Source organism: Lithobates pipiens, unplaced genomic scaffold (genome assembly GCF_037356315.1).
Source record: "Lithobates pipiens isolate NorthernLeopardFrog02 unplaced genomic scaffold, aLitPip1_a1.2 Scaffold_16, whole genome shotgun sequence".
In the NCBI taxonomy this organism is placed as follows: Eukaryota; Metazoa; Chordata; class Amphibia; order Anura; family Ranidae; genus Lithobates; species Lithobates pipiens.
The window spans coordinates 97,339,325-97,352,809 of NW_027507748.1; the positions used below are offsets into that span (position 1 = coordinate 97,339,325).

Here is a 13,485-nt window from a genome sequence, read left to right on the forward strand (position 1 = left end):
GCTGTGCCAGGAAGGGGGCAATTTTCAGGAATACCAAGTAGATTCTCCCGTAGTCTTTCACCAAAGGATGAATTTCCAAAAATCCTTGCATCACAGCTACCTCCATAGGATCCAATGTCTACATATGTGAAACAGTAGTTGGAATCTGTAACGGCGAGCAGTACAAAGGAGCAATATTTTTTATAGTTAAAGTACATACTCCCGCTACCCACAGGCTTTTGTACACGTATATGCTTCCCATCGATAGCTCCAATGCAATTGGGAAAATTGCACCTACTCCAAAATTTATTTGCTATATCACGCCATGTTTCAGGTGTCGGCCTCTTCATCACCATGGTGTTAAACACGTCCCATAAAACTTTGCAGGTGTCTCGGATGATATAGCTGATAGTCGACTTGCCAGCCATGAACTCATAATGTAGACTTACAATTGAATGACCTGTTGCAAGGTATCTGAAAAACAAAAGAATTGATTATGTTCCTGTTTATGTTTTGCAGTGACCATCTTACAAACTAGGTGGAAGGGGCTCCGCGATTGCTACAATCGCTATTTAAAAAAAATATTGAACCAACGAAGTGGTTCCGGGGGGAAAAGAGTAGCACCCTATATCCATGCCGAGGAGATGGAGTTCCTGAGGCCGTTCATGGATCTTAGAGCGTAAGATAATATCTTTCATATTAGGACAGTGATACTATACAGTTGGATAAGGTTATAATAATTGTATTCTATCTTTCATGCAGAACACAATCCAGTATGCCGCACCCGGAACAGCCAGGTACATCGGCCCAATGTGCTGCAGCGGGCAATGCTCCCAGCGGAGAGGAAGGGGCACCTTCTCCATCATTAATACAGAGTCTTGGCCAAAACTCTATGGAAACAAATGAGGATTCCCAGCCGGCCAATCTCAGCATGGCTGAGGTAGAGGAACCCGAAGGCAGACAGGAACCAGACCGTCCCGCTCTCCATGGAAGATCGGGAAGACCAATTCGATTGCAAAACAACTTGGAACGTTTGTTTTGCGTCACTAATGGAGAAGATGAATACCAAGTTAAGTGACATGGAGAGTGCGGAAAGCGGATTTGGGATTATGGTGGCAGCAATGCTCAAAAAAATCCTGCAGGAGCGCCAGGCTTATGTTAAGAAAAACATTATAGATATGCTTGAGGCAAATATAGCCCACCAGCCTGCCACCAGTGCCCCCTCTCCAGTATTTGCCCCACCACCACCCCCATCAGTACCCTTCCCTAACTATTATAATCCCCCGCCACCCAGAACCCACTTCTACTATTCCCCTCGTTATAGGCCATATTGTGACGAGTATGGCAACAACACCCAAAGCACAAATGCCCCCATGCCCTATCCATTACCTACCCCTGCAATGGCCACCCGTGAAAGCGTCCAACCCACACCTTCCCCCATTCCTTCGACTGAAGGTGACAATTTTTTCCCATCGTACCAGAATTTATAGTTTTTCTAATTGATGTCTTGATTTTTCTTACAATATGTGCTGATGTTATTTCTTTAAAAGTTACTTACTGTTTGTTGATGTTTTTTTCAAAAATTATGTTAATATTAAAAAAAGTTTATGTTTTGCTAATGTGTGGTATGTTTGAGTATATTACATTTAATTACATGCTATGTTTTTTTATGTCAAAAATAATTACCTAGGTGGCTGCAGCATTGGAGCAAAGCTTCATCTGCTGCTCCTTCACACAAAAAATAATAATCAAACATCATCAATGGGTCTCTTCTATCCCCTCCAAGATGTGAGAGCTGCTGACACTCAGCAGCTATCCTGCTCTGCTCCTCCACGCTAATTGTAGCGCTGAGCTGTGAGGATGCAAAGTGTATTGCGCACCAGAAAGACAGTTTACCTTAATGTAATAATTAGTCTTTCAATGGATGAGATACTCTTCCTGTATGTTGTGTTCTGTCGTTCAAGATGGATGTCAACCAGACCAAGCAATTCATCAAAACTGCAACAAACCAAAAAAATTTTGTTAATCATCTATGTTAGAAAATAATAAATATAAACCACTGGTATCTACACACACACACACACACACACACACACATTATCGCATCAACAATATGCCAAATATAAATCATCCGATTGAAGGGATTTAGCTAGGGTGAGGTGACGTAGCAAGTCATGTGTTAAGTAGACAATACACAAAGTGTGGAATGTGTGACACCTGTGACAGGTAATGTCGAAGGGGAAAACTACTCTATTTTACTCCTGAAAAATGCTTTTGCAACATGACTTTAAGGCCACATATTTGTGAACAATTACTGCTAGCAAACACACTACTTCTGGTTTGTCATGTCCCATCTGTGCCAAGTCATGTGACACCCGTGGCACGTCCCGTGTCACCCGTTGCACGTCCCGTGGCACCCGTGGCACGTCCCGTGGCACGTCCCGTGGCACGTCCCGTGGCACCCGTGGCACGTCCCGTGGCACCCGTGGCCCGTCCCGTGGCACCCGTGGCCCGTCCCGTGGCACCCGTGGCACTTCCCGTGTCACCCGTGGCAGGTCCCGTGGCACCCGTGGCAGGTCCCGTGGCACCCGTGGCACTTCCCGTGTCACCCGTGGCACGTCCCGTGGCTCCCGTAGCACGTCCCGTGGCACCCGTGGCACGTCCCGTGGCACCCGTGGCAGGTCCCGTGTCACCCGTGGCAGGTCCCGTGGCACCCGTGGCACGTCCCGTGGCACCCGTGGCAGGTCCCGTGGCAGCCGTTGCAGGTCCCGTGGCAGCCGTGGCAGGTCCCGTTGCAGGTCTCGTGGCACGTCTTGTGCCAAGCGCGGCACGTCGCGTGGCATGTGACATGGCACATGTGGCAAGGGACGTGGCAGGTCGACAATCCACAACTTGTGGCAAGTGACGTGGAAAGTGGACAATGACATACAGCATATGTACTTGCCTTGTGATCGACATCCGTGTATACTTGAAAAACTTGTCATCAAACCTACGCAAGTTCTCATACATAGCCCAGAACTGCCCTCTGTTATGTCGATTGGCAATGATTGGATGGATCCAGTAGCGACGTCTTCTTCCCATCCTCCTCCTCCGCTTCATTTCTTCTTCTTCCTCTTCCATCAGTACTGCCAAACCAGCTGTTAGGACAGCTGACATAAGGTAACGCACAGAGAGCATTTTGGACACAGAACAACTGTCAAAAACAGGAACAAGGAAGAAGACAGGAACAGGAATGATGTCACAAGGGGTGAAAGCTCACTTGTACAGTTCCCTGTCCTGGAGGCGACTTGTAAGTCGCCCCAAGTCGCGCTGTTAAGTCGGATACAAGTCGTATCCGACTTGGCTTCCCAAGTAGTGTCGCCTCGTGTCGCCCCCTGTGTGAACCGGCCCTAAAGGTAAAATAAAACAGAAAGGAGCAGCAGAAAAAGAACAAGAAAAAAAAAAAACTCTTAGAAAAAGCTACAAAACAGTATCAAAAAGTCAGTAGCTTGTTTAAGATAGTGGCAACAAAGCATGACTTACCACCTGCATCTACACATAAAGACAGTGGTGCTAGCTGTAGCACAGCAATGAATAGCACTGTACAAGTGGATATGGATACTGATGCAGGTGAAGATATTCACCACAGTATTGGACCTCCTATTGAGCTAGAAACTGATGAAGAAGAAATTGTGGATGAATCATTAGCAGCAGAAGAGATTCCAGAAGTAGTGGGCATTAATGAGGGCATACTTGACAAAGTTGATGATGAAATGTGGTTTATTAGACCAAAATCTGAAAAATCAGAAAATTTGGATGCATTTTTCCGGTTTCATTCATGTCAACTAGATTTCCATTCTTTCAATTTGAAAAAGTTATAGGAGAGGAGGGATGGAAAGAAGCGTCACTGGTTGACCTATTCACATGGACATGGTGGTTTTTTTCTGCATGGTGTGTCTTGCTTTCAGTAGAAAGACAGGCATCAGTGCTTTTATTGATGGTTGCTTTGATGAAAATGATGTATCAGAGAATTGAAGATCACAAAAAAAGCAACATCCACAATATTAGCTCTGAATCATTCTTGATGAGATCAAAGAATATGGACATATCTAGTCATTTCTTTGGGAAACAAACAACAGCCAGAAAGGAGGAAGTGAAGAGAAAACGTGCCATCCTAGAGAGAGTGATTGACACCATCAAGCTGGAAAAAGATGTCTAAGCTATAGGGCAACAGCTGAAGCAGCATAAACTTTAGATGATAAAAATTTGGACCATGGAAATTTCCTTGAGATTTTGCTACTCCTAAGCAAGTTTGATCCCTTGCTGAAAAAAGTAAAAAGGCATCAAGGTGCAACGAGTAGCACATGACATAAAACAACAGTGATCAATATCATCTGTGCAATTAGGAGACTGCCACATATGAAATAAAAAGGTGCATAATTACCACCATGAGCAGCGCTGCTGGCCCCAGGGAACCCGACTCCCTCACTGCACAGCTGGAAAAAATCATTGTAAAGTGCTCTCTGATGCCCAGCGGCAAGAGAGGTGGGTGGGTTCAGAGGTGGGCGAGGACCATCCCCACTGCTAAATCTCCTCTATACTGCCGCAGACTGGCTGACTGGTTTTCCCTTGTGGGAGGTGGGTCTCCCACGATCATTCTCAAATGCCACTCCAATTGTCTATTTGCGCACTGCTTCTGCTCGAAACAACTGCTCAACTAGACTGATTTTCGTGTGTGGGAGGCGGGTCTCCCAGGATCACTCTCGCACACCACCCGAAGGGTGTCCCGTGCCATGTCTGGCACCTGCGCCGGGAGTTTCCAACCCCTGCCATAATGATTCAAGTTAGGGAACACTGGCTGTTTTCTCAACTAACAGAAGTATTGAAACTGCAGTAAATCATTTTTTTTTTATGCCTGACTAGTGATCAGTGTCTATGTTCTCTACAGACAGGAAATGGAGAAGACCAATATGTTGAACATGGAGAAATGGAGGCTACAAGTAAAGAAGAGGTGGCATTGGTCACAGAGGTAAATATGAGGATAAAAAATACACTTAATAAATTATTTTAATTGAAGCCTGATTAGTGATCAGTGTCTATGTTATCAGCAGACAAGAACTGGAAAAAAAGGCCGATATGTTCAAAATGAAGAAATTGAGACTGCAAATAAGGCCCCTTTCACACTGGGGCAGTTTTCAGGCGTTACAGCGCTAAAAATAGCGCCTGTGTAGCGCCTGAAAAAAACCGGCCCCTTTCACTCCAGTGTGAAAGCCAGAGGGCTTTCACACTGAAGCGGTGCGCTGGCAGGACAGTAAAAAAAGTCCTGCTAGCCGCATCTTTGGAGCGGTGAAGGAGCGGTGTATTCACCGCTCCTACCCATTGAAATCAGTGGGACAGCGCGGCAATACAGCCGGCAAAGCGCCGCTGCAGCGGCGCTTTGCGGGCGGTTTTAACCCTTTTTCGGCCGCTAGCGGGGGTTAAAACCACCCCGCTAGCGCCCGCAGACCGCCGCTAAAACGACGGTAAAGCGCCGCTAAAAATAGCGGCGCTTTACCGCCGACGCCCGCACCGCCGACGCCCGCACCGCCCCAGTGTGAAAGCAGCCTAAAGCAGAGCTGGAGTCAGTCACAGAGGTAAATCTAAAAACATCACATTTGTCATTCAAAGTTTGAGGGCTGTCCTTATAGTCATGGCTTCACTATGTAGTGCCGCCTTTCTCAAAGAGGGCTTCTGTGGAACTCTAGGGATTAATAGGGGTTTCTTCAACAGTAATTCATTGATCTCAGGCTTGAGAGAAGCTGACTAGTTCCTGTACCAACACGGCATGTCCTCCCTTCTGTCAGATACCAAACATAACTTCTGACACCAGTAGCGTCGCTAGGGGGTGGCTTCTGGGGCTATAGCCCAGAGTCTCTTATTGAGTCTCTTATAGCCCAGAGTCTTTTATGCAGCAGGGCCAGATTAACGTAGGGGCTACATATCCAGGTCCCTACCTTATTTTAAGCCCAGCTGCCCAAAAAGAAAAGGACCTCCTGTCAGCTCACCATATCACAGCTGTGTCCCCGTATGGGCTTCTAACCTCCCTTAGCCACCTTGTGCCTATATCCAGCCATACCATGTGTGCAGGGGGGAGATCCTCCACCTGTTGTGTGGGGAGCCTTCTACTAGGCACTGATGCTGTGCCATTCCCCCTCTGCCAAGGGCCACAGTGGAAAATTCCAGTGTGCAATCATCATACCTGTGTGAGCCTCACAAATATACACAGCAGAGCAGAGACCAGTGGAACACGGGGAACCTTTGGAAAGGAGCCCCCTGTAAGGAGGGGGTTCTCTGGGGACAGTGATGTAAGGGGGGCTCTCTGGGGACCCTGAGGGGGATCCGCACTCAGATATGTATAATTATATATATGCGTGTGTGTAATATATATATATATATATATATATATATATATATATATATATATATATATAAAAAAAGCGCCCAGAGGCGATTCAGTTCGTATAGGTAACGCTATATAAGTCATTCATTCATTCATTCATTCATATATATAATTAGAGCTGCAATGAACGATTAGTTTGTCTGTCGACTAATCTATCAATAATTTTTTTGATTAGTCATCGACTATACAATTATTTATTTATTTTAATTAATCTAGTGTTTTTTTTTTTTTTTTGATTATCTAATTAATCCTTTGGATAACTTTAGAAAAAATGATACATAAAAAAAATAAAAATAAAAAGTGTAAGATAAAAGAATACAACTAGTACATACATATATATTACATATACGTATGTAGTTATATTCTTTTATCTTACCTTTTTTCCTTTTTTTCTGTTCAGAAGTTCATGAATGTTTATAATTTATTTTTTACAATGCTTTCTTTTTTTAAGGGGGAGGGTGTGTGGGGACAGTGTCAGTGTGTTGTTTGTTTTGTTTTTTAATAATTTTTTAAAAAAAATTAATTATTATTTATTGCAATTTTTTTTAACAGCCCATTGGGGGGGGGGGGGGGGGCTATGGTGAGATACCAGGGGTCTTAACAGACCTCTGACATCTCCCATTTGAGACAGAGAAAGGGACTAGGGACAGAGATTCTCCAGTCCCTTTCTCTGCAGCCTCTGCTGCACTGATAATGAATGGAGAGAAGACAGCGGCTTCTCTCCATTCATTAACTGAGACATCGTAATCACAGGAGGTTACAATGTTTCAGTTATGTGAATGGACAGTCAGTGGTCAATGACTGTCCATTCTGAAAACGAAGGAGCCGGGGTTTACCGTCTCCTACCTCCACTCTCCATCCTGAAATACCGAGGGAGGCGGCAGCACGGAGGGGGAGAAGACAGGGGGACAGAAGCACAGAGGAGAAGAGAGGGGGCGGCAGTATGGAGGGGGACAGATGCACGGAGGGTGGAAAAGAGAAGAGAGGGGGGTGGCAGCACAGAGGGGGAGAAGACAGGGGTACAGCAGCATGGAGGGGGAGAAGTGAGGGGGGCGGCAGCACAGAGGAGTGCGGGAGACACGGAGCAGGATGAGAGAAGCACCGCGCTGAAAGCCGCTGTTGGGATGTGGACCTGCAACTCTCACTGTGTGACACAGACGTTTGCACGCACGTCAACGTATTTTCATATCAACGTAATCGAGTACGTCGACTCGTCATGGCAGCTCTAACATATAAATATATATATTAATAATACCTCTTGAAATGTTCCACATTTTGTCATGTTGCAACCAAAAATGTGTATGTATTTTATTGGGATTCTATGTGATAGATCAAAACAAAGTGGCACATAATTGTGAAGTGGAAGGAAAATGATCAATGGTTAATTTTTTTTTTTACAAATATCTGAAAAGTGTGGCATGCGTTTGTATTTAGCCTCCTTTACTCTGACCCCTAACTAAAATCTAGTGGAACCAATTGCCTTCAGAAGTCACCTAATTAGAAAATAGAGTCCACCTGTGTGTAATTTAATCTCAGTATAAATACAGCTATTCTGAGAAGCTCTCAGAGGTTTGTTAGAGAACCTTAGTGAACAAAAAGAATTAAGAAGGCCAAGGGGGGCATGACCGGAAATTGCCCTGCATGGAAGCCTGAGCTCTTAGCTCTCCGGCAGCCCACAACTGAGGGGATTTCTAGTGACTGTATATGGGTGGAATCAGGAGGACCCGATCCTCCAGAGCCAGAGGATCATCCCAGCCGCCTCCCAGCTCTTTGGCGACATTCCAGGGATACTTTAAACCTCCCGCAATGCACAGTAACGGAGAGGAGAAGGTGTCGACCTTCTCCGCCTCCCCCATGCGGCCTCCGGCAGGCTCTCAATCCCCAGTCTATACACGGAGCCTGCCAGACTCAGCAAGCGTAACCAGCGAGCTACAACACTCAGCTCCAGGAGCGGTGAGTCTACCGCCGCCTCACACCCCCCCCGGGAGCTGCTGCAGGACCCACTAGGCCTTAAAGCAGCCACCTGTACACAGTGCTCTGAGGCCTTCCCACGGCTCCTATGCACAGCCTCAGATCCAGGCCTATCTACTGGGAGCCCGGACTCACCTACCCCTTCTCTGCAGTCAGAGGACTCCCCTCCTCACCAGAACCTGAGTACACCAGAGCTCCGGGACCTGGCCCACACAGAAGGGCAGACAGACGGACCCCTGTCCCTCCCACAATTCCCTATATGGAATGGAGATGGCAGAGGAGGAAATACAAGAGACTAAGCTGGCAGTGCACCGCACTCAACTACAAGGAACCGACCACCGTATGATGCTCAGAGACATGCAACGCCATATTGAGGACCTGGACAACAGGGGGCGCAGAAAAAACATTCGTATCAGAGGGACCGGAAGACCTGCACGAGACCCAGCAAATACTGTTCAACGACCTTCTAGGGGAACCCCCCCCCCCCAACAAACACATTGAGATGGATCGGGCACATCGGGCCCTGCGACCCAAAGGACCAGATTCTAGACCTCGTGATGTCATATGCAGGGTCCATTCCTACCCCTTGAAGGAGGATATCATGTGTAAAGCTGTACTATCAGGAAGTTGGTCTTGGATAACATGCAGCTACAGCTATTCCCAGACCTCTCTTGGATTACCCTACATTAACAGAGACTCCTCCAACCCCTACTCCTCTCGCTACAGGAAAAAATACATTGTCTACCTTTGGGGTTTCCCCTTTAGTCTTACAGTCCATCGGCAGGGAAAGTGTTACGCTATCCTGAGGACTTGGACACTTTCTGTGACACCATAGAGATCCCTGCCCCCCGCCTTCAGGAATGGGACTTAGTGGCCACACTACCGCCACCTTCTTCGGTCTGGCAGAAGGTCCTCCGACCAAACGCCCCCGGGGCCAAGACTCCCCCCGTGGACCTGCTAAGCCTAAACATGGCTGACGGCCGGAGGCCCCTTCCTCCTTAATAGCCATAGCTATGGCATATACACCTATTATCTTGAACTCTCCTGACCCACCCATCAGCCTTATTTGCACCCCCCCAGGCCTCCTGCCCATTACCAGTTCTGTTTAATGGGCACTCCCCACCGCAGACTTGACAATGGTATCGTCCCTGGTTATTGGTTCTCTCTTTAGGTTTACCCTACCAAAGTTCCATTATTATTCCACTGTGATATTTGTTTATCGTTTACTATGGTTCTCTATGTCCCCCTTGCCTGGGTCCTCTTTTTGGGCCCTGGTCGGGAGGACTTGCTGGAACTCACTGGACCCCGAGTGGTATGATCAGCCTGGGGCCTCACTGTACAATTTATTTTTGACTACTATATATCTAATCACTGTGCTTTTCTCTTCTCTTCTTGTTTCCGTCTCCCTTCCCCCATTCCCCTGGCTCGCCATGTCCTCCTGGAGGACACTCGGTCCTGCGCAAAGAACAGATATCCTCCTCTCTTGGTTACCGGGACATCTCTGTGGCTGGATCAGATAAGTATCTCTAAGTTTGCACACACCCACGACCATGGCTAAGATTATATCACTTAATATTCACAACCTAAATTCAAATAGAAAAAGACATCTAGCGCTGAGGGAGATCACGCATTCTGGGGCGGACATTGTCATGCTCCAGGAAATGCACTTTAACAAAGGAGACTCCTTTACTTTTGCTTCCAGACAATACCCTCAAGCTTACCAAGCATTTAACCCTCGCAAGCGGGCGGGAGTGGCCATTCTTTTTAAGTGTGGCTCCCCCTTTACATGCTCTACATGTGGATGTAGATCCACAGAGACACTACATTATTTTGCGAGGTCAATGGAAATCGCAGGCGGTTACTTTCTGCACCCTATATGCCCCTAAAACCCATCAAATTAATTTCCTAACCAAAGTATTTGCACGATTGTTCTGAACACCCAGTGAATACCTGACTTTAACTTATCTCACTCGGTGGTGCTGGATCATCATGTGATGAACCCTGCGGACCCACAATCACAAGCTGCCAGGGACACAAAACTATTTTGTCACATCACCAGGCGACATGCGCTTTTGACATTTGGCGGGCCCTACATCCCAGAGATAGGCAGTATACATTTTTCTCCACACCTCTCCAAATGCACTCCCGCATTGATTATTTTTTCGTCAACAATGCCACCCTCCATGCTGCCAGGAATGCCCATATCCTATCGATCTCCTGGTCTGACCATGGCCCTGTAGTTATTACCCTGGAAATGGGCACCCCTACCCGAAAGCCGTGCCGCTAGCAGTTGAACAACTACCTCCTCCAACACATCCCCCATCAAAATGGAACCACTCTGCAGTACTTCCTTGAAAACTATACCCCCGGTATCTCCCCAGACACTTTTTGGGAGGCTCACAAGGCGGTTTTCAGAGGACGCTGTGTGGCAATTTCCTCGGCCATGAAAAAAAGCGAGAAAGCCACTAAACAGCAAGCTGAAAGGGATCTTAGGGAGCTGGAGCTCCAATTACAAACTTCACCATCCCTACCCCTTATAAAAACAATTGTCTGTTTGCGAACAACTCTCTGAGACCTCGCCACTGGCCAAGTGGAGAAGGCACTTAGACTGAAACAAATTTATTATGACAAGGGAAACAAAGCTCACTCTCCGTTAGCACGCAAACTGTCAGAATGCTCCCACACAACCACTCCACACCAAATAAAAGATAGGACGGGAGGCCTCCTCTTTCACCCACAGGACATAGCTCACGCCTTTGAGGAGTTTTATACGGCCCTATACAGCAACCCTGAGATCCCACATGATCCCTTCCCCCGATCTAAGCGACCGCTAACATCACTATCTGGAACGCAGCAGTATCCCCAGGGTTCAGACGTCGGACCTCCTTTCCTTCAATACACCCATCACAGCAGAGGAACTGACAGCCACCATTAAGACTCTGCCTACACAAGTCCCCCGGCCCAGATGGCCTCCCTTATGAATATTACAAATCATTCCTCCCCATTCTTCTACCACATGTGTAAGCAATGCATTTCTTCAGCTAACCCCCATCCCCTCAGACATGCAACGGCCATTCCTCACATTTATCCCCAAGCCCGACAAAGATCCTTCTTTATGTGCTAGTTATTGAACTCTTAAACTCTGACCTAAAAATCTTCACTAAGCTCCTCTCGGTGTGTCTGAACCTTATACTACCCTCCCTGATACATAAGAATCAGGTGGGCTTTGTCCCCCTCTGTCAAGCAGGGGACAACACAAGATGGATTATTGACCTAATAGATGTGGCGAACAAGCACAGCCTAGAAACTTTAGTTCTTGGGCTTTACAAAGAAAAGGCCTTTGATCACTTTAGCTGGCCTTTCCTGTTCGCCACATTGAAACCTATGGGATTTAGGGGCCCCTTTCTGCAGGCCATCCGGCACCTATACATTAACCCCATGTCCCAGGTTAAGACCCCTTTTGCCCTGTCCCCAGCCTTCCTGATAGGGAATGGGACCCGCCAGGGGTGCCCACTCTCACCACTACTGTTTGCATTGTGTGTTGAGCCCCTGGCGGTGTCCATTCGTAAAAACCCAGACATCTGCGGGGTCCCATTGCGGGGGCGGGAGTTTAAACTAGCACTTTTCACAGATGACATCATACTCGCCCTGACCAAGCCTAGAACTTCACTCCCCAACCTACATGCCAAACTTGACCTCTATAAGTCCCTCTCTGGCTATAAAATAAACGCAGCCAAGTCGGAGGCTCTCCCTATTAACATGCCAGCTGCAGAGGTACAACACCTGCAGCATTGCTTCCCCTACCACTGGAAGACAACAGTTTTGAAATATTTGGGGGTCCAGATCACCTTGTCCTATGCCACCTCATACCGAAACAATTTTCCTCCCCTGTTCCGGTCTATAAGAGACCTTCTACAGAAGTGAAGGGCTCACCATATCTCCCTCCTAGGGAGGGTGGCCTCTATTAAGATGACCATCCTCCCCAAACTCCTGTACCTCTTCCAAACTCTCCCCATCCCAACTCCCTATGCAGATTTTCAAAAACTCCAGGTGGACCTAAATTTGATCTACCCCACCAGGTGTTTTATGGTTACCTACAAATAAGACACTATGCCCAGACCTCCGCCTCGAATCTCCAATTCTCAGCGCCAACGCCGTTTGAGTCTAGTGCTGGAGGGATCAGCACGCTGAGATTTAATTTCAGATATCCATCAGCTGTTAAATTCATACTCCTTCCCTGCCCGGGGTAAACACGCATATATGCTCCGCTGGGAGAAGGCGTTGGGAGAGGAGATTCCAGAGGCGACTTAGCTGACGATCTGATCTCAGGCAGCAAAAAGCTCTTTCCGCACACTCTATAAAGAGAACGCCTATAAAATCCTCTATTTTTGGTACCTGATACCAGATGTTCTCCATGCTATCTATGCCTCCAGTTCAGACAGGTGCTGGCACTGTCAGGGAGCCAAAGGAACCCTGTATCACATCTACTGGACCTGCCTCAAGATAGTGCCCTTCTGTACAGAAACACAGTTTTTATTGTCCCATCTTTTGGAAATACAGGTCCCCAGGACTCCAAAATTATTCCTTCTGGGAGTTTCACCCCTACAGATTCCCAAACCTTCCAAAAAACTGCTTAGACATATCCTGACAGCTGCGAGATGCCTGGTTGCCCTTCATTGGAAATGACATACCCCACCCTCCCAGGCAGATTTGTTTACTAGAATAAAAGATAAAGAAATAAAGAGCTGATGGAAAAAATGGCACCCAGGCTACAAAATAGACTGGAATTCCATGACAAGATCTGGGAGGAGTGGCACAGACGAGAGGATCCGCCCTGGGCCGCTGGTCGAGCCATACCATCTCCCTACTTCATCCCCCATCTCCCCCATCTTTCTCTTACCTGCTACTTTCTTTCTTTCTTCTTTTGATTGGATTCTGATGTGATCTATAAAGGATCCTATTTGATATATAACAATTTTTATGTGGAGCCAACAATGACTCCTTATTGTTTGTTTTATGGTTCAATGTTATTGGATATACATTGGTCTTACTGCTGTGATGCTGAAGTTTGTGTATTTATTAGTGTCAACTCTTTCTCCGTTTATACACTTTTATGA

The 13,485-nt window shown here is 46.9% G+C and overlaps 1 protein-coding gene across 34 annotated transcripts in view; it reads left to right on the forward strand.

The window, feature by feature from the left end:
- The window catches only part of LOC143981910 (uncharacterized), a 161,844-nt gene that overhangs the window by 93,362 nt on the left and 54,997 nt on the right, over window positions 1–13,485 (forward strand). For 21 of the 34 annotated variants that reach the window (XM_077480124.1, XM_077480139.1, XM_077480128.1 and 18 more), the window contains 3 exons: window positions 4,907–4,987; window positions 5,067–5,125; window positions 5,564–5,591. The exons of 2 other annotated variants lie outside the window; for them this stretch is intronic. In XM_077480124.1, the coding sequence (XP_077336250.1) occupies window positions 4,907–4,987; window positions 5,067–5,125; window positions 5,564–5,591 (168 nt within the window). The remainder of the gene's footprint in view (window positions 1–4,906; window positions 4,988–5,066; window positions 5,126–5,563; window positions 5,592–13,485) is intronic. 11 more of the 34 variants (XM_077480142.1, XM_077480147.1, XM_077480153.1 and 8 more) reach the window with 4 other exon arrangements.